This window comes from Protopterus annectens, chromosome 7.part1 (genome assembly GCF_019279795.1).
Source record: "Protopterus annectens isolate FY-2018-M chromosome 7.part1, PAN1.0, whole genome shotgun sequence".
NCBI lineage: Eukaryota > Metazoa > Chordata > Ceratodontiformes > Protopteridae > Protopterus > Protopterus annectens.
The window spans coordinates 400,902,290-400,928,804 of record NC_056740.1 but is presented as its reverse complement, the minus strand read 5'-3'; the positions used below and the strand labels follow the sequence as shown (position 1 = coordinate 400,928,804).

Below are 26,515 nucleotides of genomic sequence, written 5' to 3'. Positions count from 1 at the left end.
TCGTCCAAATAGGGGTAAATCTGGATCCCCTGAAGTCTGCAGTAAGCCACTACTGGTGCCAGGCACTTGAAGACTCTGGGCGCAGTAGATAAACCAAAGGGCAGAACAGAGAATTGAAAGTGCCTCGAACCTGCCTTGAACCTGAGGAATTTCCTGCTCTTGTCTGATAGGGATATGCAAATAGGCTTCCTTTAAGTCCAATGTCACCATCCAGGCCTGAGAGAGCATTGGAATTAGCTGTTGCAGAGTAAGCATCTTGAACTTTGGAATTTCCAAAAGGTGTTTAACACAGAAAGGTCCAGAATAGGTCTCCATGAGTTTTGTTTTCTGGGACCAGAAACAGCCTTGAATAAAACCCTTTTCCCATTTTAGAGTGTAACAAGCTCTATGGCTCTCATGGCCAGAAGAGCATCCACTTGAGTTAAGGCCTCTGACCATTGAAGTTTTGGCAGATCTGGCCAACCGTGAGTCCTTGGCAAAGTGTGAAAGTGGAACTTGTAACCTTTTAAAATCACGGCCAATACCCATTTGTCCTGGGTAATATGAGTCCAATTTCTGTAAAAAGAGACAGTTTTCCTCCGAGGCGTAGGCGCCCAGGTGAAGGGTCCTGAAGCCCAACCGAGAGAGTCATTGAGTTTGCTTTCTTTGAGATTGGGATCTGTCTTCTCCCCTTCTAGGTGAAGAAGCAGTCCATTGTCTAGATCTGTATGAGGTCTGGCCTTGACCACGACCTCTGGGCGTCTGTATCTTCCCTTGAGGCCTGTCAGACGGGAAAGGACCAATTTTAGAGGGCCAATTCCTGGAAAATCTAGGAGGCTGAACTTGCAAGAAATCTTTTACAGTCTGCATGGACTTTGCCTTTTCTTCCATCTTTTAATAACTTCCTCAGCCTTGGAACCAAAAGAACATCTTGTTGAACAGGGCATCTAATAACTTAGCCTTAACCTGTTCAGGTAAACTTTGTTCACGGCCAGGCATGTCTCCTAATCACAGTACCAGAGGCAGCAGCCCTGCAAGAAGCATCCAAAGCATCAAAACCACAATGTAAGCTATGCTTGTTAACCTGTTCAGTAGCATGCAAAACATCCTGAAGTTCCTTATCCTCTGCACAAGCAGGAAGGGAAGCAAGCTTTTGCTTTAAAACAGACAAAAGAAATTGCTGATATTTAAACATATGAAACTGGCAATTTAAAGCCCTTACAGACAGGGTAGCAGAAGTATATACCTTTTTTCCCCACCTGTCTAAAGCACGAGAATCCTTCTCAGAGGGAATAGGATTTTTAGAAGTAGCAACCTTAGCAGCCTTAGAGCCCTGAGAAATAGTTTCAGGATCCGCAGAAGGGTTTTTAGATAAAAATAAATGAGAGTCAGGAACCCTATAAAATCTATCAGGCTTAGAAGGAGCAGGAGGCATGGAATCAGGATTCAAATTAGCCTCAGAAAAAGCATCATCAATGTCCAAGACAGGAGGGATAGCTAAAGGCCTATGCTGAGGAAGAAGAAGAAATTCTCTAAGCCTCCTTTTGGAGGCAGAATATTCCTGTCCTTCCCAATGAAAATGTTCCCTCATCTCATGGAGGGTTTCCCCAAAAGAAAAATCCTCAGGCGGAGAGGCCGAGGGCAAAGAATCCTCAGCATCCGAATCCTCATAAGGGGGGAAGGAACAGTCCTGATCAGAGGAAGAAACAGAAGATACAGAAGCCTGGTCAGAGGAATCCAGAGTAACATCCTGTCGAGGCCTTTTCTCAGGACGGGGGTGAGAACCCCTAATCACTGTAAGCAAATCTTCAGCCATCCTCAATAATTGTTTTTGTGTCTTGGGAGTGGATTCAGAAGCAGCTTGAGCTGGAACTTTAGACTTAGGAGTCTTTGTCTTTGCCTTTGAAATAGTGATGTGAGTAGGCCTGAAAACCCCTCAGAAGCCGCGGTACCTGCACAGCGGTTCCAGACCCATCTGAAGGAGCGACGAGAAGGGTCCTGCAGCAGTTAAAATAGTGGGCCTTGATGGCTCCCCATGGGAGTCCGCCATCGGTTCAGAAGCGGGCGACAGGACAGGGCAAAAGCGCCTCACTGACGACAGCGAACCGGACGCTGGCTCCAGCTGCAAGTCCTGTTTGGACCTCGAGGCCTGTCCTTGTCGCGCTTCTTTACATTCTATAATTGAAGCGCCTGCCAAAATAATTTAAAGCCCAATCGCACCTGCATTTGATAGTACGAGAGTTGAACCTGGCACAGAACCGACAACAAGAAACGTGGGTCAGGGCCTAAGCAAGGTAGACAGTAAGAGTGGAAATCTTTATGAGGTATTTGTTTCCCACACGCTTATACAATTATTAACTTTTTCTGACATCGGAGGAACAAGAAAAGATTCCCAACGGGTACTTTTGAGAGAAGAAGTAAGAACTTCGGACCGACAACAATCAAATACGCTGTTCGAAAATCGCAACCAGCGTTTTAGCTGCTTTTCACCGCACGGCAAGAAAGACTGGAGAAGATGGCGGGCCGGACGGACGGCTACTAAACCAAGTGCTGGCGCCAGGATACTAGCTTACAGCCGACGCCGGACCCAGACTTTGGATTCTGGCCGACTCGGGCTGCCTGCCGGGAGCACCCTACAGTTATGACTGCAACAGTGAAACACGAAGAACATCATGCTGGAGGGATAGGTTCCTGACACAGAGACTCCCCAGACTCTGGAATAGACTGCCCACACATATCAAGCAGAGCCTTGGCCTTCTTCAAAAAGAAACATGACGATTGGATGATTGAAAGGAAATTCACCCTGAGGCCAGTCGCCCTGCTAGACAGGGGACCAGGGAAGTAAATAGTGTTGGAAGAAATAGCCAGGGAATTGTTATGGCTGAGTTGTATAGGCCCTAGGGCTGAAAGCCTAGTACCAACCTATGAACCTATAATACCTTTTTTGTATCTCATGAATCTGAGCACAGTCCCATTTAAAGAACTCCATCATCCTAGAAATTGTGTCCCCAAATGAAGTCTCTTCAAAGGTAGTATCAAGACTTGTAGATTTCTCTTCCTCAGATTGATAATCCAAAGCAGAGGGAATATGAGAGGAGTAAGCAAGGGGATTCCTCATCTGAATCTGGCTCCTCCTCAGAGGAATCCTGATCCCTGAGTCTTTTAAGGGGGGTAGAGAACCAAGGGGGGGCTGGAACAGAAACTCCTTGAGGATGTTTTAATGTCAAAGCACTAAACAAGCCCTGAGTGAAGGACTGCCATTCACTCTGTGGATCCTTAGGAGCAAGATAAATATGTTTAGCCTTTTACTTTTTCTTCAATGGGACACCTGCCTTATAGAATTTAGAAGGCTGTGACCCAGGATGCCATTCAATAATGGCAGTAGGGACTTCTCTGACTAATAATTGAAAAACACCCCTACGCCTCTCAGATATAATCAGCTTTGGTTCCCCCTGAATGTCCAAAGTAGATGTCTGCAATGCCTCCTCTCCTGCTTAAAGTTGCACCCCTGCTGGCCCCAACCCTAGTCACAACAGAGGAATCCAACAATAAAGCCGGGAGGACCACCATGCATTCACCTGCCTTGGGAGACACACATATGGCAGAAGCTGAACAGTATAAGATTCTGGCCTAGGTTTCTTGGCCTTCTTTGCAGAAGGCTGCCCCTCGGAATGGGACGGTCCCTCCATTGTATCCTTCGCAAAAAGCATAAGAAGCGGATTTTCAAGATAAAGCACCAAAGAAGAGAGTCTACTACATAGAGGCTTGGATATAAAGGCTGGACGGACGGAATAGGACATATGGTCGTGCTAGGCACCAAGGCAAAACAGACACTGTTCATGGTGGTCTTTATGGGGAATCTGTCTCCCAGACTGTGATTTAACCTTTGGGGACAACATGAAACCCCACAAGCAAAATTATAAAAGATAAGCACAACAAAACCCAAATGGGGCACTTATCTGTAACAGCTTGGTGACTAGCAACGGAAAGGACGTCAGACGAATGGTCAAGAGATGGTCTGGAGGCAAAGTAGTTCTGAGGATGGCACGTCCAAGATGTCACCTTTATGCCTTATGCTATGAACATACATGCTTCGTATGGCATACCTTAAAGCAACCTAAAGGCTTTGGTATACGACTGGATGTCGGGCTGCCCTTGGCAGGGGATGCCAAATGTAATGAATACTGCAACAGTGAAATGGAAGGACATCTACAGTTAGCTTTTCTAACAAAGTTAGGATCCCAAGGAGGAGCCACTGATTTTCTGGGAAGTTTATTATACAGAATCCCTTTCCTAAACCATTTTAACACGAGAAGGCATTGAAAGAGGAAAGTCCATGGGCAGTCATGCTGAAATGAATGACAAAATGAACCTTGACAGAGGAGTAAGACAGGCCATAGGATAAGTAACTCATACAATACTATAAAACCAGAGAAACACCAGCCCTGAATGGGTGCTGGTTCTTTTCCTGGGACCAACTAGAAAACTTTTTTTCATTTGGTAACACATGAGTTATTAGTAGTAGATTTTCTTGTTCCATTAACACCTGTGGCATGTCCTCAAAAAAAGGTGCTGGTTCTTTCCTTGGTACCAACTAAAAAAAAAACTTTTCCATCTGCCAACAGAATTTTCTACTAGCAGGTTTTCCTTGTCTGCAATACTTGCTGCATGCTCTCAGAAAAAGGTGCTTAAAAATCATCTACCAGGCAGTCAGTTGAAACTCTACTGTGGTTCCTTTTTCCACTCAGCTCAAAATGGAATATAAAATTCCAGTAGATGAGAATGTTGGGTCCATGTGTGGATAGATACAAATTGTGAGGAAGTCTGTGGTAACTGCACCTGACCAATTCCATAAAAAGGGAGAACCAATGCTGCCTAGACCAAAAGGGGGTCACACCAAGCTTCGGAATTGACAAGGAATAAAGTGAAAAGTATGGAAATGCAAAAAGGGAGCATTTGCATACCAAGGAACAAAACAAATGCATGTGTTACGTGGTTTGTTCTGAAAGCAGGCAAACAAATCTCTTAGAAGTGCTTCTCACAACTGCATCAATTCCTGGAAGACCCACCCTCACACAGTTTGCTATAGTGAGGACTATCCTGGACCTGCTCAGCTTGTCTGCCTCTACATTTTGCTCTGACAGACAGTAAGATAAGTGGAGGGTTACAGAATGCTGAAGAGCTAACTCCCAAACGATGACACCCAGCTTGCACAGCAGTAACAAATCTTTTGCCTTCTAGTCTGAAGAATGCTGTAGGCCTTGCACCAGGTGCACCTTTGCATTCACAGAAAATGCTCCACCAAGCCAATTCTGAATTTACAGACTGAGCTGGAAAAAGATTAAAGAGGAAATATGGATGACTGTCTATATTCAGTCTTCACCAGTGCAGTTTCTGAAATATATATTGCCCAAAATCATTATACAAAAATCCAAAGGATACAATCTTTTAGCCAAGTGGCAACTTTTTATATAATCCATCTCCTGTCTAACCTCACAAGATGATCAAGAGAACAACACATGAAACATGCTGGAGGGATAGGTTCCTGACACAGAGACTCCCCAGACTCTGGAATAGACTGCCCACACATATCAAGCAGAGCGCCTCCTTGGCCTTCTTCAAAAAGAAACATGACGATTGGATGTGAGAAAGGAAATTCACCCTGAGGATCACGTCAGTCGCCCTGCTAGACAGGGGACCAGGGAAGTAAATAGTGTTGGAAGAAATAGCCAGGGAATTGTTATGGCTAGGCTTGTATAGGCCCTAGGGCTGAAAGCCTAGTACCAACCTATGAACCTATAATACCTTTTTTGTATCTCATGAATCTGAGCACAATCCCATTTAAAGAACTCATCATCCTAGAAATTGTGTCCCCAAATGAAGTCTCTTCAAAGGTAGTATCAAGACTTGTAGATTTCTCTTCCTCAGATTGATAATCCAAAGCAGAGGGAATATGAGAGGAGTAAGCAAGGGGATTCCTCATCTGAATCTGGCTCCTCCTCAGAGGAATCTTGATCCCTGAGTCTTTTAAGGGGGATAGAGAACCAAGGGGGGGATGGAACAGAAACTCCTTGAGGATGTTTTAATGTCAAAGCACTAAACAAGCCCTGAGTGAAGGACTGCCATTCACTCTGTGGATCCTTAGGAGCAAGATAAATATGTTTAGCCTTTTACTTTTTCTTCAATGGGACACCTGCCTTATAGAATTTAGAAGGCTGTGACCCAGGATGCCATTCAATAATGGCAGTCGGGACTTCTCTGACTAATAATTGAAAAACACCCCTAGGCCTCTCAGAGATAATCAGCTTTGGTTCCCTCTGAATGTCCAAAGTAGATGTCTGCAATGCCTCCTCTCCTGCTTAAAGTTGCACCCCTGCTGGCCCCAACCCTAGTCACAACAGAGGAATCCAACAATAAAGCCGGGAGGACCACCATGCACTCACCTGCCTTGGGAGACACACATGGCAGAAGCTGAACAGTATAAGATTCTGGCCTAGGTTTCTTGGCCTTCTTTGCAGAAGGCTGCCCCTCGGAATGGGACGGTCCCTCCATTGTATCCTTCGCAAAAAGCATAAGAAGCTGATTTTCAAGATAAAGCACCAAAGAAGAGAGTCTACTACATAGAGGTTTGGATATAAAGGCTGGACGGACAGAATAGGACATATGGTCGTGCTAGGCGCCAAGGCAAAACAGACACTGTTCATGGTGGTCTTTATGGGGAATCTGTCTCCCAGACTGTGATTTAACCTTTGGGGACAACATGAAACCCCACAAGCAAAATTATAAAAGATAAGCACAACAAAACCCAAATGGGGCACTTATCTGTAACAGCTTGGTGACTAGCAACGGAAAGGACGTCAGACGAATGGTCAAGAGATGGTCTGGAGGCAAAGTAGTTCTGAGGATGGCACGTCCAAGATGTCACCTTTATGCCTTATGCTATGCTAGGAACATACATGCTTTGTATGGCATATCTTAAAGCAACCTAAAGGCTTTGGTATACGACTGGATGTCGGGCTGCCCTTGGCAGGGGATGCCAAATGTAATGAATACTGCAACAGTGAAATGGAAGGACAGCTACAGTTAGCTTTTCTAACAAAGTTAGGATCCCAAGGAGGAGCCACTGATTTTCTGGGAAGTTTATTATACAGAATCCCTTTCCTAAACCATTTTAACACGAGAAGGCATTGAAAGAGGAAAGTCCATGGGCAGTCATGCTGAAATGAATGACAAAATGAACCTTGACAGAGGAGTAAGACAGGCCATAGGATAAGTAACTCATACAATACTATAAAACCAGAGAAACACCAGCCCTGAATGGGTGCTGGTTCTTTTCCTGGGACCAACTAGAAAACTTTTTTTCATTTGGTAACACATGAGTTGTTAGTAGTAGATTTTCTTGTTCCATTAACACCTGTGGCATGTTCCCAAAAAAAGGTGCTGGTTCTTTCCTTGGTACCAACTAAAAAAAAAAACTTTTCCATCTGCCAACAGAATTTTCTACTAGCAGGTTTTCCTTGTCTGCAATACTTGCTGCATGCTCTCAGAAAAAGGTGCTTAAAAATCATCTACCAGGCAAGTCAGTTGAAACTCTACTGTGGTTCCTTTTTCCACTGAGCTCAAAATGGAATATAAAATTCCAGTAGATGAGAATGTTGGGTCCATGTGTGGATAGATACAAATTGTGAGGAAGTCTGTGGTAACTGCACCTGACCAATTCCATAAAAAGGGAGAACCAATGCTGCCTAGACCAAAAGGGGGTCACCAAGCTTCGGAATTGACAAGGAATAAAGTGAAAAGTATGGAAATGCAAAAAGGGAGCATTTGCATACCAAGGAACAAAACAAATGCATGTGTTACGTGGTTTGTTCTGAAAGCAGGCAAACAAATCTCTTAGAAGTGCTTCTCACAACTGCATCAATTCCTGGAAGACCCACCCTCACACAGTTTGCTATAGTGAGGACTATCCTGGACCTGCTCAGCTTGTCTGCCTCTACATTTTGCTCTGACAGACAGTAAGATGAGTGGAGGGTTACAGAATGCTGAAGAGCTAACTCCCAAACGATGACACCCAGCTTGCACATCTGTAACAAATCTTTTGCCTTCTAGTCTGAAGAATGCTGTAGGCCTTGCACCAGGTGCACCTTTGCATTCACAGAAAATGCTCCACCAACCAATTCTGAATTTACAGACTGAGCTGGAAAAAGATTAAAGAGGAAATATGGATGACTGTCTATATTCAGTCTTCACCAGTGCAGTTTCTGAAATATATATTGCCCAAAATCATTATACAAAAATCCAAAGGATACAATCTTTTAGCCAAGTGGCAACTTTTTATATAATCCATCTCCTGTCTAACCTCACAAGATGATCAAGAGAACAACACATGAAATGAACGCTATAAAACGAGAAGCTGTCTGGCTCAAGTCTGAGAAGCTATCAAAGGTTTCCAGATTACAGAAAAAAAAAGTGAATGCCATACAGTCTGCATAGATTACAGAAATAAATTAGTGCCATACAGTCTGCATAAAAATATGACTTGTACTACAGAAAACACCCTTGTGGGAGGATAAAAACAAGTTAAGTGCACAGAAAGTACAGTTGTGTACAGTTCCCATAAATGTAGATGTTCAAGTGTATTCATTGCTACAGTCATCACACTTGAGTTATCTGCCTGCAGGTAGCCCTCAGTCGGCCTGAATACCAGAGTTTTGGGATTTCTTTATCGGATGCTGTCGCCTCTTCCATGACGCCAGGTCGTCAGGGGTATAAAACATGCAGCCGATGCCATTACATCAGTTTGTCTTGTCCCAGATGTCAGGAGCCCCAAAAATAGGAAGCAATTACATGGTGTGGAACACCTCCAGTAAAAGTAAATACCATTGCTATAAGATATTGGCCCAAAAAAAGAGGACAGGTAGAAAGTACAGAAATGTCAGGGGGCTGGAGGGAGGGTAACCAGGACTGCAACAGTGAATACACTTGAATATCTACATTTATATTAAGTGTACACAACTATACTATGTTCTTTGTGTTTCACTGCTGCAGTCATCACACGTAGGTTGACTCCCAAAGCTGAGGAAGGGTGGAGGCAGTCTAGAAGTATTAGGGCTGGCTAGCAGGCCTTGTAAGACTGCTGTAGCAAATCCAGCTCTGGATTTAAAAAAAGATAGGTAAGTGGTAATGCTTGGTGAAGGTGTGTACTGAACTCCAGGTTGCAGCTTCCAGGATGTCCCTGGTAAAGACGCCCTTGAGAAATGCTGTAGAGGTTGAGGTAGCCCTATTGGAATGGGTTCTGATACCCTGTGGGGGTAGGCTCTCCATGGTGCTTGTAGTAGAAATGGATGCAGTGTGCTATCCATTTGGACATGGTTTGCTTTGAAATGGCCTTGCCCTCTGCCCCTGTAGCAAAGCTGACTAGCAGCTGGTCAGATTTTCTGAACGGTCTGGTCCTGTCAAGGTAGACCCTAAGCTGTCTGTGCACATCCAAGGAGTGAAGGATCCTTTCCCCTTTATTCGGAGGATTAGCAAAAAAGGTTTGTAAATGGATAGATTGGTTTAAAGCCACATTGGAAACCACCTTGGGCATAAAAGATGGTTTAGTCCTGAGGGAAACCCTGTCCGCATGGAATATAATTAAGGGTTCCACAGCCATAAGGGCCTGTAACTCACACACTCTTCTAGCTGAAGTGATGGCTAGAAGTAAGGCTGTTTTCCAAGAGAGGAATTTTAACTATGCTGTAGCAGCAGGCTCAAAAGCTGGGAGCGAGAGCTTCTCTAGTACAAAGTTAAGGTCCCAAGCAGGAGTGGGGGCTCTCCTCGGGGGGTCTTAAATTGTTAGCTCCTCTCAGAACTGTTTGACTAGAGGGTGAGAGAAGAGGGGTGGCTCAGTATTGTAATGAGATGAGATGACAGAGGCATGAATCTTAATGGATAAGAAGGATAGGCCTTTGTGGAGCAGCTCTGCTAGATAATCTAGGATTTGAGGTAAGGCGGGCACGGCTGTGTCCTTTCGCTGAGACTGGCTCCAAGAACAGTATCTTTTCCACTTTTCTGAATAGGACTAGGCCTCCTACCGCTCAAGGATGACATCCAACACCTGTTTGCTGAGGGTTGCTAGTGATGTATTCAGGGAATAAGCCAGTCTGCTAGGTTCAGGGTTTGCAGCTGAGTATGCAAAATCTGGACCTCCTGCTGGGACAGCAGAGAGGGGGGTCTGATGCAGGTGTCAGGCTGGCACGGTTGTCAGACTGCGTGAAAGTGGGTACCAGTGCTGGTGTGGCCAGTTTGGTGTAATAAGAATTGTCCTTGGACTGTCCTGTTTGATCTTGAGTAGTACTTTCGAGAGGAGGGGCAGAGGGGGAAAGGCATAGATCGAGAGGTTTTCCCATGTGGGGAGTTCTGGTGCAAAATTTGCTCAATTGATGGCTCTGAGGGGAAGCAAAGAGGTCCACCTCTGGTGTCCCCCACCTGTAGATTAGAAGCTTGAAAGAATTGGGTTCCAGTTTCCACTTGTGCTGGTCCATTAGATTTCTGCTTAAGTCGTCTGCCAGTGACTTTTGTTTGCCTGGCATGAACAGATTGCAGGTGCACTTGATTGCTCAATGCGGTGTTCCACAGAGCCATAGTTAACCTGCAGAGTGGGTAGGAATGAGTTCCCCCTGCTTGTTTATGTACCACATAACTGTGTTGTTGTCTGTCTTTATCAAGAGTTGTCCTGGAAGGATAAGGTATTTGACGGCTGTCAGTGCATTCTGTACAGCTAACATTTCTTTTTGATTAATATGCAGGTGCATTTGTCCTGGGCTCCCCTTTGCCTTGAATGCATTTGGCTGCCATGTGAGCCCCCCCCATGCATAGTGTGATGTGTCCATTGTCAGGGATTGGGTGGCGGAGGGTTGAATGAAAGGGAGTCCCTTGTTGTGGTTGTAGGCCTCTGCCCACCAAAGGAACTCTCTCCTTAGGCAAGGAATAATCGGAATCACTGTTTCCAGGTTCTGAGAATGTTGACACCAGCGACTTTTAAGTACCATATGGAATTAGGAGAATGCATGAGGCCATGAACCCTAGGGCTTACAGAATTTTTCTTGCACATAGCTAGGTTTGGGTGGCCAGTAGTTTGAAGCAATTTGTCAAATAAACCTGCTTTTCTGGAGTGAGGAATGCCATCTGGGAAGCTGTGTTCAAACTTGTTCCCAGGAATACAATTTCTTGGCTGGGTACCAGATGTGATTTCTTTTCGTTGATGGTATACCCCAGAGAAGTTAGGAGTCTCTTTACAAAAATCAGGTGCTGAAGTAGCAACTCCCGACTGTTCGCCTGAGTCAGGCAATCGTCCACGTATAGGTAAATTTGAATGTTTCTCTGCCTGCAGTATGCAATGACTGGAGCCAGGCACTTTGTGAATACCCTGGGCGCAGTAGATAAGCCAAAGGGAAGTACAGATAATTGATAGTGCATAGAGTCTGCCCTGAAACATAGATATTTCCTGCAAGATTCCCTTATGAGGATGCGCAGATATGCTTTCTTTAAGTCTAGGGTGACCAGCAAGGAGTCCTTGGCTAGCATAGGCAGCAGCTGTTGGAGTGTAAGCATTTTGAACATTGGTACCACCAGGAAGGTGTTGAGAATTGACAGATCCAGGATAGGGCGCCAGGAGTTTTCTTTTCTGGGCACCAGAAACAGTCTGGAGTAGAAACCCTGTCCCCTTTGCCCTGTCAGAACATGCTGAACAGCCCTGATACTGAGAAGAGAAAGTATTTGCTTTTGGGCCACTGCCCAATGGTTTGGGGGAAGGTGTGGCAATCTGCTTGGCGTTGGCAGTGAAAGGAAGTAGAATCTGTATCCCTGGGATACAATGTTTAAGACCCAATGGTCCTGGGTAATGTATTCCCGTTTTTTGCATGCAGGGCGAGTTTTCCTCCTGGGGTGCAAGTACTTGGGCATGGCTAGGAAGGATGCAGGAGAAGTCATTGTGAACTTTTTTCCATAAGAGGGTGGCTTACCACTCCGTTTTTCAGGTGGGAGCACTCTATTGTTTAGATATGTGCATGCCCTGAGACTGTAGTCTTTGTGGTCCGTTGCCCCTGGGTTTGGACAGAAAAGGCCTGGGAGGGACTGGAAAGGACCAGTTTTTCGAAGGCCAATGCCTACTGAATCTAGGTGGCTGTACCTATAAGAAATCTTTTAACAGTTCACATAGATTTAGCTTTTTCCTCCATCTTTTTAAGGACAACATCTGCTTTTGTGCCAAACAAATATTCTTGATTTAATGGAGCATCTAGTAATTTTGCTTTGACATGGTCTGGCAAGATTTGTTCCTTTAGCCAAGCATGCCTTCTGGGAACAGACCCAGTGACAGCAGCCCTGCAAGAAGCTTCTAAGGCATCAAAATCACACTGCAAAGTACGTTTACCAACTTGGTTTGCAGAATGCATTAACTCTTGTAATTCTTTATTTTCTGCACAATCAGGAATCAACTACATTTTTTGTTTAATTAGTTCCACAATATGCTGCTGGTACGTCAACATGTGAAACTGACAATTTAAAGCCCTGATAGTAACAGTTGCAGAGGTATATACCACCTTCTTACCCAATCTGTCTAAAGCCCAAGAATCCCTGTCTGAAAGGGTAAGGTTTTTGGATGTAGTAGCCTTAATACCTTTACGTCTCAGGGAAATAGTTTCGGGATCTGCAGTAGGATTTTTAAAGAGAAATCTGTGGGAGTCAGGTACTCTGTAGTACCTGTCAGGCTTTCTAGGAGCTGGGGGAAGAGTATCAGGGGTAAGACTTGACTCCATGAAGACCATCTACAATATCCACGACAGTGGGTATAGCTAGAGGCCTGTGCTGAGGCAATTCTAAAAATTCCCAGAGTCTCTTTTTTGACTAAGGGTAGTCCTGGCATTCCCAGTAGAAATGATCTCTCAGGGTATGCAAGGTTTCACCAAAAGAAATGTCTTCTGGAGGGGAGGCAGAGGGAATGAAATCCTCTGCATCTGAATCCTCATAGGTGGATAAGGGTATGTCCTGGTAATCAGAGGGGTCAGAATCATTGGACTCATGGTCTGCAGAATCAGAAGGAAAGTCAATTCTTTGCCTTTTAGAGGGGGGGAGGCTGGCTTCCCCTAATTAAAGTAATAAGGTCTTCAACCATTCTAAGCATTTGTTTCTGAGGCATGGGAGCTTGAGAATGTGCTTTGGTCGACGGTTTCCTAGGCGTAGTGCAAACTCGGGGCCTGAGAAATTCGGTAGTTTTATTCAAAAAACAAAGTAGTCTGTTTAATATGAACATCGGAAGGCCTGAATACACCCTCAGAAGCAGGTGCCTGCACAGCGGCTCCAGACCCATCCAAGGTAGAGACATCCGCAGGTTCCATAGTTGAAGCATCTCACGGCATACCGTACTCTGAATGGGTCTCAGTAGAGGCCTGCGAATCTGTAGAAGCGGGTATCAGGGGCTGCAAAAGCACCTCACTGAGTACCGGCGGACTGGCGACTAGCTTAACGGTAGCATCGTCGGCAGTTTTGGACCGATGCAGTCTGTCTCTGTCTTTATCCTTACATCGGAAAATCGGTAGTCGGGTGGCTTAAAGCCATTTCAGAATACGGAAAATGAGAGCGAAAGAATTTGGCGGCAAAGATAGCCAGATAACAAATAGTTCGGGCGTTGAACAAGGCACAAAACCAACAGAGAGGAACGTCATGGTCTGGGCCTAAACAGGTGACGCAGTAAGAATGAAAATCTCTGTGAGGTATTTGCTTTCCACAGGCAAGACAATTGTTAACTTTTTTTGACATCGGTTAGAGCAAGAAAAAAGGATCCCCAACGGGGTACTTATCTTTAGAAGACTTCAAGTTTGAAACTCGAAAAATGAAAATTTTAGGTAGTGGCAGACAGGCACTTGCGAACCGCTTCTGCTTCGGGCTCCAGCGAGGCAAGAAAAGCTGGTGTAGTGGCATCAGCTGCATGTTTTATACCCCTGATGACCTGACGTCATGGAAGAGATGACAGCAGCCAATGCAGAAATCCCAAGACTCTGGTATTCGGGCCGATTGAGGGCTACCTGCAGGCAGATAACCCAAGTGTGATGACTGCAACAGTGAAACATGAAGAACATCTGATCACCTAACCCAGAGAATGAAATCTGAAAAATTCCTGAAGCCACTGACCACGGAAATGTAATGAAATACATCATTAAGGTAAAATGTTACTATAAAATTTCCAAGGGAAATAGAAGCTAAACTATGAAAGATCTACATCTAGAAAATATGACCTTCCAAAAATCTGGAAAAAAAAGCCTCTGTTACCAGAAACACTCTGGAACAGAAGTCTTTACCCCTTTTGATTAAATGCACTGGTTCTCAAAGATCTAGAGTGAGCAACTGTTAAAGAAAATAAGGAAATTATTCTGCTTAGAACAGCAGGAGGTGGGAAAATGCTTTTGTAAGAAGAAACTTCTTGTGTGCTGTACTAACTGTAGCCATCCTAAAATTACAACACCCTTGAGTTCATCAAGATCTGCTTGACAACAGTGAATGTACATAGCCAGATGACGGGACAGATTTTGATAGCTTAGAGCAGGAGGACATTGAATGCTGGTATAATCATTCTGGGAAAATAAAGGGTACCTACTTAAGAAAAGATCCCTGTTTAAAGTTGGACTGTCCTGTCATCTCTTATTCTCTACAGAAGGCAGGGAATGCTTATTCTGTTTCTGAGATTATAAATTTCTTGGAGGGCCTGGGAAGTAGATGGGCCCCTTAAAATCTCATTATCCAAAGCTGAATTAAACATTTCAGACTACTTCATCAAACAAGATTTGGTTATGTGGCCAGGCATTCTTTCTCAAAAAAGCAACAGAAGCTGAGGTTCAAGATACATTACCTGCACAGTCATACATTGGTTCATAGGTGGGTAGTAGGCTAATGGCCCTGGAGCCTTTACAAGCCTAGCCCATAGGATTACCCTGGCATCATGCCATGTGACCTTAGTTCCCAGTACCTCTGTTGAGTAAAGCCACTGGAGTGACCCCTAGGGTGAACTTTCTATTTCCCATCCACTCATCAAGATTTCTCTTGAAGAGGGCCAGTGAGGTGCTCTGCTTGACATGTATGGGAAAGTCTATTCCATATCATGGGCAGTCTCTGGGTTATGGAACTTGTCCCTCCAGCATGTTCTGTTGATTGTGGTAAAAAGGCTGAGGTCTCTGGAGTGTGTGGTGTGGAGGGATTGGGATTTCTTTAGATGTAACACTTCTAACAGAGCTGGGTCAGACATGGCTTTGTAAGTCAAGCAAAAATTGCCTCCAAGTAGGGGATATGAGACGGAGAATAGTTGGAGCTTTTTTTGAGTCTGTCCATATAGGACAAATGTTTAAGGCCTAGGGGATCTTCTTTGTGAGGTTCTTTTGCGGCCTCTCCAGTTGTTGCAGGTGTTTAGTGAGGTACAAGCCAAATGGGGCATTGTACTCAATAATTGGCCTAATGAGGGAAGAGTAGAGTGAGACAATGACCTCTTTCTTCCAGGATGCAAAACCCTTAGTAATGAGATGTGCCACATAGGACTTTCTGACCACAGTGGCAATGTGGTGGTCAAAAGAGAGGTTGCTGTCAACCTGTGTTCCCAGATCTCTTATAACGCCTTGTGTGTTAAGTGGACTACCATCAATGTGGTAATTCATGGTAACCGTTTTTTTCCCAAAGGGAATGACGACATTTTTTGGCATTGAGCTTAACGACATGGTTTTGACACCAGTCATTGGTCTCAGTGAGGCCTTTCTGTAGGATGTCAACATCACTTGGGGAGTTAATAATAGCTCCCAACTTGCAATCATCTGCAAACTTTGGCAGCCAGAGTCTCTTCGTGTTGGCCTGGACTTCAGAAAAGTAGATACCAAACAGGAGGGGACCCAGGACCGAACCCTGTGGGACTTCACTCATGACTGGTCGCCAATCTGACTTGGAGTCAGCTACTTTCACACCGTGGTTCTCTCTGTGAGCCAGTTTTCAACCCACCTAGTAATATAGGGTTGATGCTTAGCTTAGTGAGTTTTTCTAGAATTCCTGAGTGGGGAATGGTATCAAAGGCCTTGGCCAGATCAAGGTAGGCTGTATGGACCACCTCCACCTTCATCCACAGCTCTGGTGACTGACTCAAAGAAGTCGACCAAGTTGAGCAGGCATGATCTACCCTTCACAAAACCAAACTGTGTGGGAACCAGAGTTTGGAGATTCCCTATATCCTTGTTTATTAGGTCCATGATGATGCTTTCCATAGCTTTGGATATCAGACTTGTCAAGCTAATGGGGTGATAGTTCCCAGGGTCTGCAGTCGCTCCTCCTTTGTGAAGAGAGATGACTGTAGCAGTGCGCCATTTGGGAGGGACAAAGCCTAAGGTGAGGCTGTGACTGAACAGGGCAGACAGGTGAGGTGCCAGTTCACTCTAGTTCATGTAGAACACAGCCAGGTATATTGTCAGGTCCCACAGAAACTGTATTCTTGGCCTTGGACAGTGCTGTTTCAACCTGTGCAGCAGTAAAACTGGGTGCCTGGCAATCTACTGGTATTGTGACTGATCATTTGGGGGGGGGGGGTAAAGTTGGAACTGAATCTGTCGGCCAGTATACTGGCAATATCTTTTGGCTCGGTATAGAAGTACCATTGCGCAGTAGCTCAGAGCAAATCTGAGTATTGCTGTGGAGATTCTTTACTTAACTATAGAAGACCTTGTGGTTGTCTTTACTATCTGCTGCAATTCTGTTTTCATAGCTACCTTTAAAGGATTTGATGAGGAATCTTAACTTTTTGTTGAGGCTGATAGGTTCATAGATTCATAGGCTCATAGATTAGTACTAAGCTAACTGCCCCTGTGAGCCATTTTAAGCTTAGCCAATTAACCCTTGTGAGACTCAAACCCTGCACCTTGTGTTTGTAAGGCTAACACCTTAACCATTAGGCCACCCTCCCAACCAAAGGGAGTTTTTCCAATCTTGGGACTTCACCTCATTTTGCATCAGTTTCCTCCTCCTGTTGTAGAGTTTGTTTATGGCAGGAGACCACCAGACTGGCTTACTTTTTTTGGAGGAGAGTGTCTTGGTTCTAGTGGGTATGGCAAGATCCATGCATTTGTGTACGTGTCAGTACAGTGCATTGGTGCATGATTCGGAGGTCATGCAACTATTCTCCATTTGCATGGGTGCCATGAAGTTAGCCACCTCTGTTTTTAGAGAGCCCAAAGTTAAAGCTGCAGTAGTCGCACCCACCCAACATCCGCCTTACTATTTTAATGCTTATGCTAGGGTGAGGACTTGTACAATTATACCTAGCATTTACCTTTTTTATCAGGACAGCAGCATCCTTTTATTTAGCTGGCAAAAAAGGACTGAAGTTTATGGCACCCAGGCTGCTACTTTTCTCCACTCAGCAGCCCATGCCACTAGCAGCCTAGGAACATGCAGGAAGGTGCTCAAAGCTTTGGGAGATTGACCGGCTGTTGTATCTTTGGAAGGTTATAACCCATATAGTTAAGGCAACTGCAGCAGTGACTTATTCAAATAGCGACAGTTATGGTAAGTTTACTCGCACAAATATACTTTCTCTTTTCTTTTGAAAATGGCCAAGTATAATTACCACAGGCTTTCCCACAGGGTGGATTTCCTCACACAAGACAGAGGTTGCTCATAGATTGGTACTAGGCTATCGGCCCTATGGCCTATACAAGCCTAGCCATAACAATTACCTGGCTATTTCTTCCCACACTATTTACTTCCCTGGACCCCTGTCTAGCAGGGCGACTGACGTGATCCCCGGGGTGAATTTCCTTTCTCCCATCTAGTCGTCAAGGTGGGCCAAAGAGGCGCTCTGCTTGACATATATGAGCAGTCTATTCCAGAGTCTGGGGAGTCTCTGAGTTAGGAACCTATCCCTCCAGCATGTTTTGTTTATTGTGATGACAAGGTTTAGATCCCTGGAGTGTGTGGCTCCGAGGGATTGGGATTTGTTTAAGTGTAGCATGTCCAACAGCTCTGGGTTTGACATGGCCTTGTATGTTAAGCAGAGATCGCCTCTGAGTAGACTATATGCGACATATAGCTGGAGTTTTTTTAAGGTGGTCAGCGTACAACATCTGCTTTAGGCCTGTGATTCTTTTAGTGAGGCCTTTCCAATTGTTGCAGATGTCTTGTGAGGTACATACCAAATGGGGCGTTGTACCGTATGATGGGTCTAATGAGGGATGAGTACAGTGGGACAATTACCTTTTTTCTGGATGAAAAGCCCTTAGTGATGAGGTGTGCCACATAGAAAGATTTCCCGACTGTTGTGGTGATGTGGTTATCAAAGGTGAGACCACTGTCCACCTGTGTTCCTAAGTCTCTTATCACACTTTTGGGGTTTAGTGTACTGCCACCTATTTGGTAATTCATGGGTACATTGTTTTTCCCAAAGGGGATAACTATACACTTCTTGGCATTGAGCTTGAGACCATGGCTCTGGCACCAAGCATCTGTTTCTGTAAGGCCCTTTTGTAGAATATCCACATCATTTGGGGATTCAATAATGGGTCCCAGTTTGCAGTCATCTGCGAACTTTGCTAGCCAGAGTCCCTTAGTGTTGGCCTGTACTTCAGAGAAGTAGATGCCAAACAAGAGCGGTCCCAGGACTGAACGCTGAGGTAGTCCACTTGTCTGGAGCTGGATTTGGACACACTCTTGGTTTGACACACTCCTACCTGAAAATCCCTCACGTGACTGCCAGGTTGTCTGAGTTGGAATGCCCTTTAGGCATATGTTTTCTGAAGGTGTGCAGCAGGTATTAAATGAGGCAAAAATCACCTGCTACTAAAAAAAACCAAATATCAGTAAGTGGAAAAGATTTTCTAGCTGGTGCCATACTAAGAACCAGAGCCCTTTTAACGTTCAGATGCTTCTGATTCTAGAATATTTCAGAGTGTTATCCTCTAGCCCTTCTTACTCAGTATCAAGACTTGTTTATCTGACCCTCTTACTCAGTATCAAGACTCGTTTATCTGCCCTTCTTACTCAGTATCAAGACTCATCTGCCCTTCTTACTCAGTATCAAGACTCATCTGCCCTTCTTACTCAGTATCAAGACTTGTTTATCTGCCCTTCTTACTCAGTATCAAGACTTGTTTATCTGCCCTTCCTACTCAGTATCAAGACTTGTTTATCTGCCCTTCTTACTCAGTATCAAGACTCGTTTATCTGCCCTCAGATTCTCTCCCTTTTCTGTATTTGAAGTCACTTTTTGAAATGGGTTTTGCTCATCATTCCCACTGCTGCAGCAGCCTTTAGGCTATATGGGATGCGTGCTGCTCTAAAACAAAATAACAGGACAGCTCCCAAAACCTCTGGCTCCCTCCCTCACTTCCACTCTTACTGATGATTGGTCAGCCTTGTGGAGTTAAAATCAGCAGTCAGAGTATAAAATATTCCACATTCATTGCCTTGAAAGCAGATCAGAGGCTTCACTAAGAGCAGCAACCAGCCTTCAGCTCTTTTGGGGAACCGTTCCTCACAAAAAAAAAAAAAAAACATTTGACAAACTTGTATCTTTCTATCTACATCTGTCATTTATTTATAGCTTTCTTTTGTGTTTTTATTAGAAAAAACAGGACCCAGTCCCTTTAAGAAACCCAATATTTTGATATTGTTATCCGTCAGCTGGTTCTATACACAGACACACACACACACAGACACACACAGTGACAGACACACAGTGACAGACACACAGTGACAGGATAATCACTGTTCATCTGGTCAACTTAAATACAGCCAAGCCACTGATGCTCACAACATAATTTAAAAAGAAATATCAACCTCAAGAAAGGGGCATGCCCTCATCCCCAAGGCTGTGTGATCTCAGCGTTAGCATACAGGGTACACACTGGCTTGCTACCCTGCAAAAATGTGTGTCATGTTTACATCTGTTTCTACCAAACACACACTCCAAAATGTTGCTGCCATTTTCCATTCACTCTCCTCTTGAAGGATCAGCATTCCCAAATCTACTCTTTAAACAGTAAGACTGAGACTCCTTCCTGTTAATAGTCCATACCAACATTTTACTGCTGAAATGTACTCGCAGCCGTTTCTAATCACCCTAAAATGTCGTCTTTGACCATCTTCTCAAGCCTTCCTACTCTTTCTTTTTTTCTCCCCAATCCTCCAATACTGCATATCAACCTTTGAGCAGTCAGCAAATATGATGGATCCTGTAATCCTGTCCCAACCTCAGCTGACCAAAACAAAGACGACTAATGCATACAGGAATGACCTTTCAAGTCACATCCTACCATCAGTGTCCAACATGCCAAGAGGGAATAACCTGGCCAACAACAGGTACATAAAATACATTGATACCGCAATTAGCTCTTTTGTCTCAAACTCGTGGCCAACAACAGGTGCATAAAATACATTGATACCACAATTGGCTCTTTTGTCTCAAACTACTGGTTAACAACAGGTACATAAAATACATTGATACCACAATTAGCTCTTTTGTCGCAAACTCCTTGTCAACAACAGGTAAATAAAATATATTGATAACACAATTAGCTCTTTTATCTCAAACTCCTGGAGGGTAAAAATGCTTGGTTCAAGTCTGCTGTCCCTAGCAGATGACTACTTTTCAACAGAGAGAAAAAACAAATCCTGCACATTGCATATATGAAGAACGCAAAGCCAGTGACCAGCTAGCCAATATTAACTTATGAATACAAGATACACATACAACTACCTAGGCACACCACATCAAAATGCTATAAATAATGATGCAATTAAATGATGGGGGCGGAGGGCAAAATAGCACAGGCTCTCCTACCAATACTTTCTAGATCATAATGCTAACAAGCATCTACGAAAGGGATAGCCACAACACAACTACACATATTGGCCCAGGTATTCAAAGACTGTGCACAGATATGTACAGACATTCTGTGCAGTATGTCTTGTACATAGCCACCCAATATCCATATTTGTGAAGACCAAATCAGAGTAATGGGCACCAGTGTAAAGGCATCATTCTAGTGTACTAGGTGCACCCTTGCTTGGGGTGCGTGACAGAGCTGTGTTAGTAAGACAGTGCTACACTGAAGAGCAGTAGCAGGCAGCTTACTGAGCTCTCTCTCACTGCTGCACTGTGGCCTACTGTCTTGCCTGGTAGGGATGACACCTTAGAAAATATGGTGAACAGGGGATCAACTGGTATATGATAGTAACGGGAGTCTATTGAGATGATCTGGTGCTGTGCTTGTTCCCACTGACAAGAGTTAACTGGCATCAGAAGAAGAGGGAGGTCAAGTTTAGCAGTCACAGCAGATCTGTCTGCATCACAGGGGACCCTGTTGCCAACTGGGTACTTCTTACTTTGCAAAGGGATCTGTTCTTTATCTTACCCATGTCAGCTGAACAATGTATGAGCAGGAGAGTGGGACTGCTGCAGTGCCACTGTGTAGTATGTAGGTGGACTCCTGAGGGGTAACCTACTGGAACCAGCTCATATTCTGATGCTTTTATTTTTATGAGGGGTAAGTTTTTTGGGGGGAGGGGTTGCATACAATGCCTAAGCAGTTGGGTAAGACAACATACAATGTCTCACTCCTTTGTGCTACTATTATGACTCACAGCAGGCACTGGTACGCCAATCTGTGGCAAACCCAGCCTGTTCCTTGGCACAGAATGTTTGTAAACACTGCTCATCTTTTCAGATCGGTGTGTTAAAGCAGTGACCACAAAGTACATTTACATCACAACTCATAAAACCAATGGTGTAGAAGTGTCCATTTACCACATAAGAAAAGGATACAATCTCAGTGTTGATGATGACCTCCTGGTCATTGGGATGAAACACACCACTGATGTTCATGTTGAATTTATCAAACTTGTGTATGGCTTGAGCAGACCGCACATCCCACAAAACACCATCATTCAAAACCAAGTCATCTGTTGAGTTAAATGTTGCACAGTTCCTCTTGTAGTTATTGGCAAGGTCAGAATTATACAGAGTTACCAAGTTCTGGCCTGTCTGGATGTCATAAATCTGGTGAAAAAGAACAGATGTAAAAATATCATTGTTAGTTTGAAAAATTTGTCATTACTCATCCGACAGCCTGCCATGGTAGAATGCTGTCACTGACTATCACAAACCTGACAACTAACACTGGCCTCTGCTGCATAAATTTACAGCTGGAGTATTACACTGAAGCTGAAAATGACTATGAGGTAAGAAAATTAAACCAAACAAAAGCCACTAGTTTAATAGAAAACTTAACACAGTTTCCAAAGGCATGCCATAAAAAAATTTCAACAGAACATTTTGAATAATAATATAATATGTAAAATAGAAGTTATGTCTTACCATAATGTTCCATCTGTGTGGTCGATTTTCATCTATTCTTGGCTGTTGACTCCAACATACAGCTTGCACCAGCCAAAAATCTCTCAAGTTAATACTCTACCCACAATGACCCTCTCCCCATTTACCTCAGATCAAATTTGCAGACTTGCAGAAAGCCAGAAGAACCATGAATCAATATGACGTAGCCATGTCCAAGTTGAACCGTAACAATGTATCCAGGACAACAGTTTACTCCTCCAGGAATTCACAGGAGGGGGAAGGAGGGTGGGATGCCAAAAATAGATGAAGATCGACAACACAGATGGAATGTTATGATAAAACAACTTCTTTATCTGATGTTGTCGATCATCTATTCTTGACTCTTGGGACACAGTCCCCAGCTACTTTAAATCCCAGGTGGCCCTATGGAAGGATATTCCTGAGAACCATAAAACCAAAGGAAGCTCTTCCCCTGGAGACCAGATCTAATTTGTAATGAGTGATAAAGGTATGTGGAGTATCCCATGTTGCTGCTGCGCATATTTCATTCATGGAAGCCTTTTAAAACAAAGAGTTAGAAGGTCGCACTGAAAAAACAATCAGAAAAAACTTCATGAAAACTCCAGCCAAGCTAGAACTTCCAATGAGTGACCTCCCAAACTTCCTGTAACAGAGGCACATGGGATATATGCAAATGACCCCTATGAACATCAGGTATTTCAGCTATATGGTGATTCTGATTGCCCATGACTTTTACATTTGAAGTCGTTTTAATGGACAATATCAGGCCAATAAAGCCAAACCCCACTAGCTATGGAAATGCATATTTCGGACTTGGTATGTCCTCGTCAGTATAGCATACGGAGAGTGTTTGACTAAGCATAAGAAACGCAGGGTTGTTATACCCAGCTGGAACACCTGATGCTCATAGGGGTCATTTGCATATATCCCATGCGCCTCTGTTACAGGAGGTTTGGGAGGTCACTCATTGGAAGTCCTAGCTTGGCTGGAGTTTTCATTTAGTTTTTTCATTCATGGAAGCCTTGGAATGGAAAACAGCTGAAGTGGCCATTGACCTGGTGGATGCACTCTCACTGCCTCATGCAACCTGAGCTCCTTTTTATTATATATGTAAGGAATGCAATCTCTTAGTCATTTTGACAACGTGACTTTGCAAACTGACTTCCCTACAAGTTGGTCCAGAGAAGGAAACCAACAACTGTTCTGATTTGCTAAATCCTTTAGTTCTGCCGAGATAGAAACACAATTGTCTGTGGAACATCCAGCAAATGTATACAATACTCACCTTTGTTGGAAAAGCTGAGGAAGAAAACAGGCAAGTCTATGGTTTGATTAATGTTGAACTCCGAAACTATCTTTGGAAGAAAGGGTGGACTGATTGAGTAAATTAAGGTGATTTTGAGCACAAGCCCTGCATCTCAGAAACTCGTCTTGCTGAAGTTATAGTTATGAGGAAAAGTGTTTTCCACGAAAGAAACTTGAGAACCATGGTCAAATCCCATGGTGGTAAGGGGGCCTTTAAACAGAGGCTTCAAGCACAGAGTTCCTTTGAGGAACACACTACATAGTCTATGAGAAATTAGAGGAAGGTCCCCAAAACCATTATGGAAATTTGAAATGGCAGATAATATGCTGTACTGATGAGGTCATAAGAAGGTTCATAGGTTGGTACTAGGCTATCAGCCCTAAGGCCTATGCAAGTCTAGCCATAACAATTCCCTGGAAATTTCTTCCCAAAATATTTACTTCTCTGGGTCCCTGTCTAGCAGGGCGACTGACATGATCCCCAGTGTGAATTTCCTGTGAATTTCCTATCTCCCATCCAATCATCAAGGATCCTTTTGAAGAGGGCCAATGAGGCACTCTGCTTGACATGTATGGGCAGTCTATTCCAGAGTATGGGGAGTCTCTGGGTCAGGAACATATCCCTCCAGCATGTTTTGTTCATTGTGATAAGGTTTAGATCCCTGGAGCGTGTGGCTCTGAGGGATTGGGATTTCTTTAAGTGGAGCATGTCCAACAGCTCAGGGTTTGACATGGCCTTGTATGTTAAGCAGAGATCGCCTCTGAGTAGACGATATGCCACAGAGTATAGCTGGAGTTTTTTTTTTTAGACGGTCAGCATATGGCATCTGCTTTAGGCCTGTGAGTCTTTTAGTGAGGTATTTCTGTGGCCTTTCCAGCTGTTGCAGATGTCTTGTGAGGTACATACCAAATGGGGCATTATACTCTATAATGGGTCTAATGAGGGATGAGTACAGTGGGACAATGACCTCCTTTTTTTCTGGATGAAAAGCCCTTAGTGATGAGGTGTGCCATATAGAAGGATTTCCTGACTGTTGTGGCGATGTGGTTATCGAAAGTGAGACCACTGTCCACTTGTGTCCCTAAGTCTCTCATCACACTTTCGATGTTTAGTGTCCTGCCAGCTATGTGGTAGTTCATGGATACATGTTTTTTTCCAAAGGGGATAACTATATTTCTTGGCATTAAGCTTGAGCTCATGGCTCTGGCACCAGGCATGTTTCTGTAAGGCCCTTTTGTAGAATATCCACATAATTTGGGGATTCAATACTGGCTCCCAGTTTGCAGTCATCTGCAAAATTTGTTAGCCAGAGTCCCTTAGTGTTGGCTTGTATTTCAGAGAAGTAGATGCCAAACAAGAGTGGTCCCAGGACTGCACCCTGAGGTACTCCACTTGTCACTTGTCTGGAACTGGATTTGGAGTCGGCTACTTTTACAGTCTGGGTTCTGTCAGTAAGCCAGTTGGCAACCCATCGAGTGACATAGGGATTTATGCCCAGCTTAGTAAGTTTATCAATGATTCCAGAGTGGGGGATGGTGTCGAAGGCCTTGGTGAGGACCAGATAGGCTGTGTGGCCCACCTTACCCTCGTCCACAGCTCTGGAGACTGATTCGAAGTCAATCAGATTCAGGAGACAAGATCGGCCCTTCACAAACCCAAACTGGGTGGGGTCCAGTGTTTGAAGGTTGCCAATGTCTTTGTTTATAAGTTCCATGATAATGCGTTCCATGCCCTTGCATATCAGGCTTGTCAGACTGATGGGACGGTAGTTCCCGGGATCCAAGGCGGATCCTCCCTTGTGGAGATGGATAACTGTAGCTGTGCGCCACACAGTGGGCACGAAGCCTGTGGTGAGGCTATGATTAAACATGACACTTAGGTGGGGTGCCAGTTCATTTTGTAGTTCATGAAGTACACAGCCTGGGATGTCATCTGGTCCCATGGATGCTGTATTCTAAGCTTTGGAGAGTGCTGTTTCTACCTGTGTGGCTGTGATTATCGGAATTTGGCAATCTTTTGCTATTGAGATGGGCCCTTTAGGGGGTGAGAGGGGGGTGAAGTTGGCACTAAATCGATCTGCCAGGATATTGGCTGAAACATGCATGTCCACAGCCAGTGGGGTTTGGCTTTAGTGGCCTGAATTTGTCCATAGCAGACAAAAAGAAAACAAAGTCATGGACATTCAGAACTGCCATATAGCTGAAACACCTGATATCCTTATGGTGTAATTTGCATATATCCCATGTTACCTCTAATGCAAGAGGTTTCAAGGAATCGCACAGTGAAAAGTCTAGCTTGGCTAGATTTTTCTTTTAGTTTTTACTTTCGGGATGACATGTAAACCAACAACACTAAAATAAAAGAACAAATACGGAAGAATCCCAATGAAGTACGTATTTGAAAATGGCTCAGTAACTGGCTCAGAAAAATGTTCAGACCGATGTTCAATGATGGCATTCAGACTGGAGAATGGCCCTAGTATAGCCTGACCTGGACCCTAAAGATGGGAACAAGTTTGTAATGCCTTGTAAACGTAGTTATAGAGGACCAAGATTCTGCTTCTAAACACTTCTAGAATCCAACCCTTTCCAAAAAGCCAAAGATGAAACAAGACCCTGGTACAGTGGGCCTGGAATAGTTTTGTTGTGATGAGTACAGCAAAAGGTAAAAAATGGTCTTAGACAACAGTTTGGAAATGGTCTCATTTGACACAGTTTGTTCCTTCTCCTCACCTTCACAAGAAATGAACACGTGATCTGAAAAAGTATTTGTTATCAAGATAGCACCAGAGTTGTCTGTGGACATTCAAGGTATAGAATATCCTTTCTCCCTCATTTATTAGGTTCAGGAAA

The 26,515-nt window shown here is 44.1% G+C and overlaps 1 protein-coding gene across 1 annotated transcript in view; it reads right to left on the bottom strand.

Moving 5' to 3' along the window:
• The window catches only part of DCAF1 (DDB1 and CUL4 associated factor 1), a gene marked incomplete in the record, with an annotated part of 1,406,260 nt that overhangs the window by 406,403 nt on the left and 973,342 nt on the right, over nt 1-26,515 (bottom strand). The window contains 1 exon segment of the mRNA XM_044078852.1: nt 21,806-22,039. Within this exon segment, the coding sequence (XP_043934787.1) occupies nt 21,806-22,039 (234 nt within the window).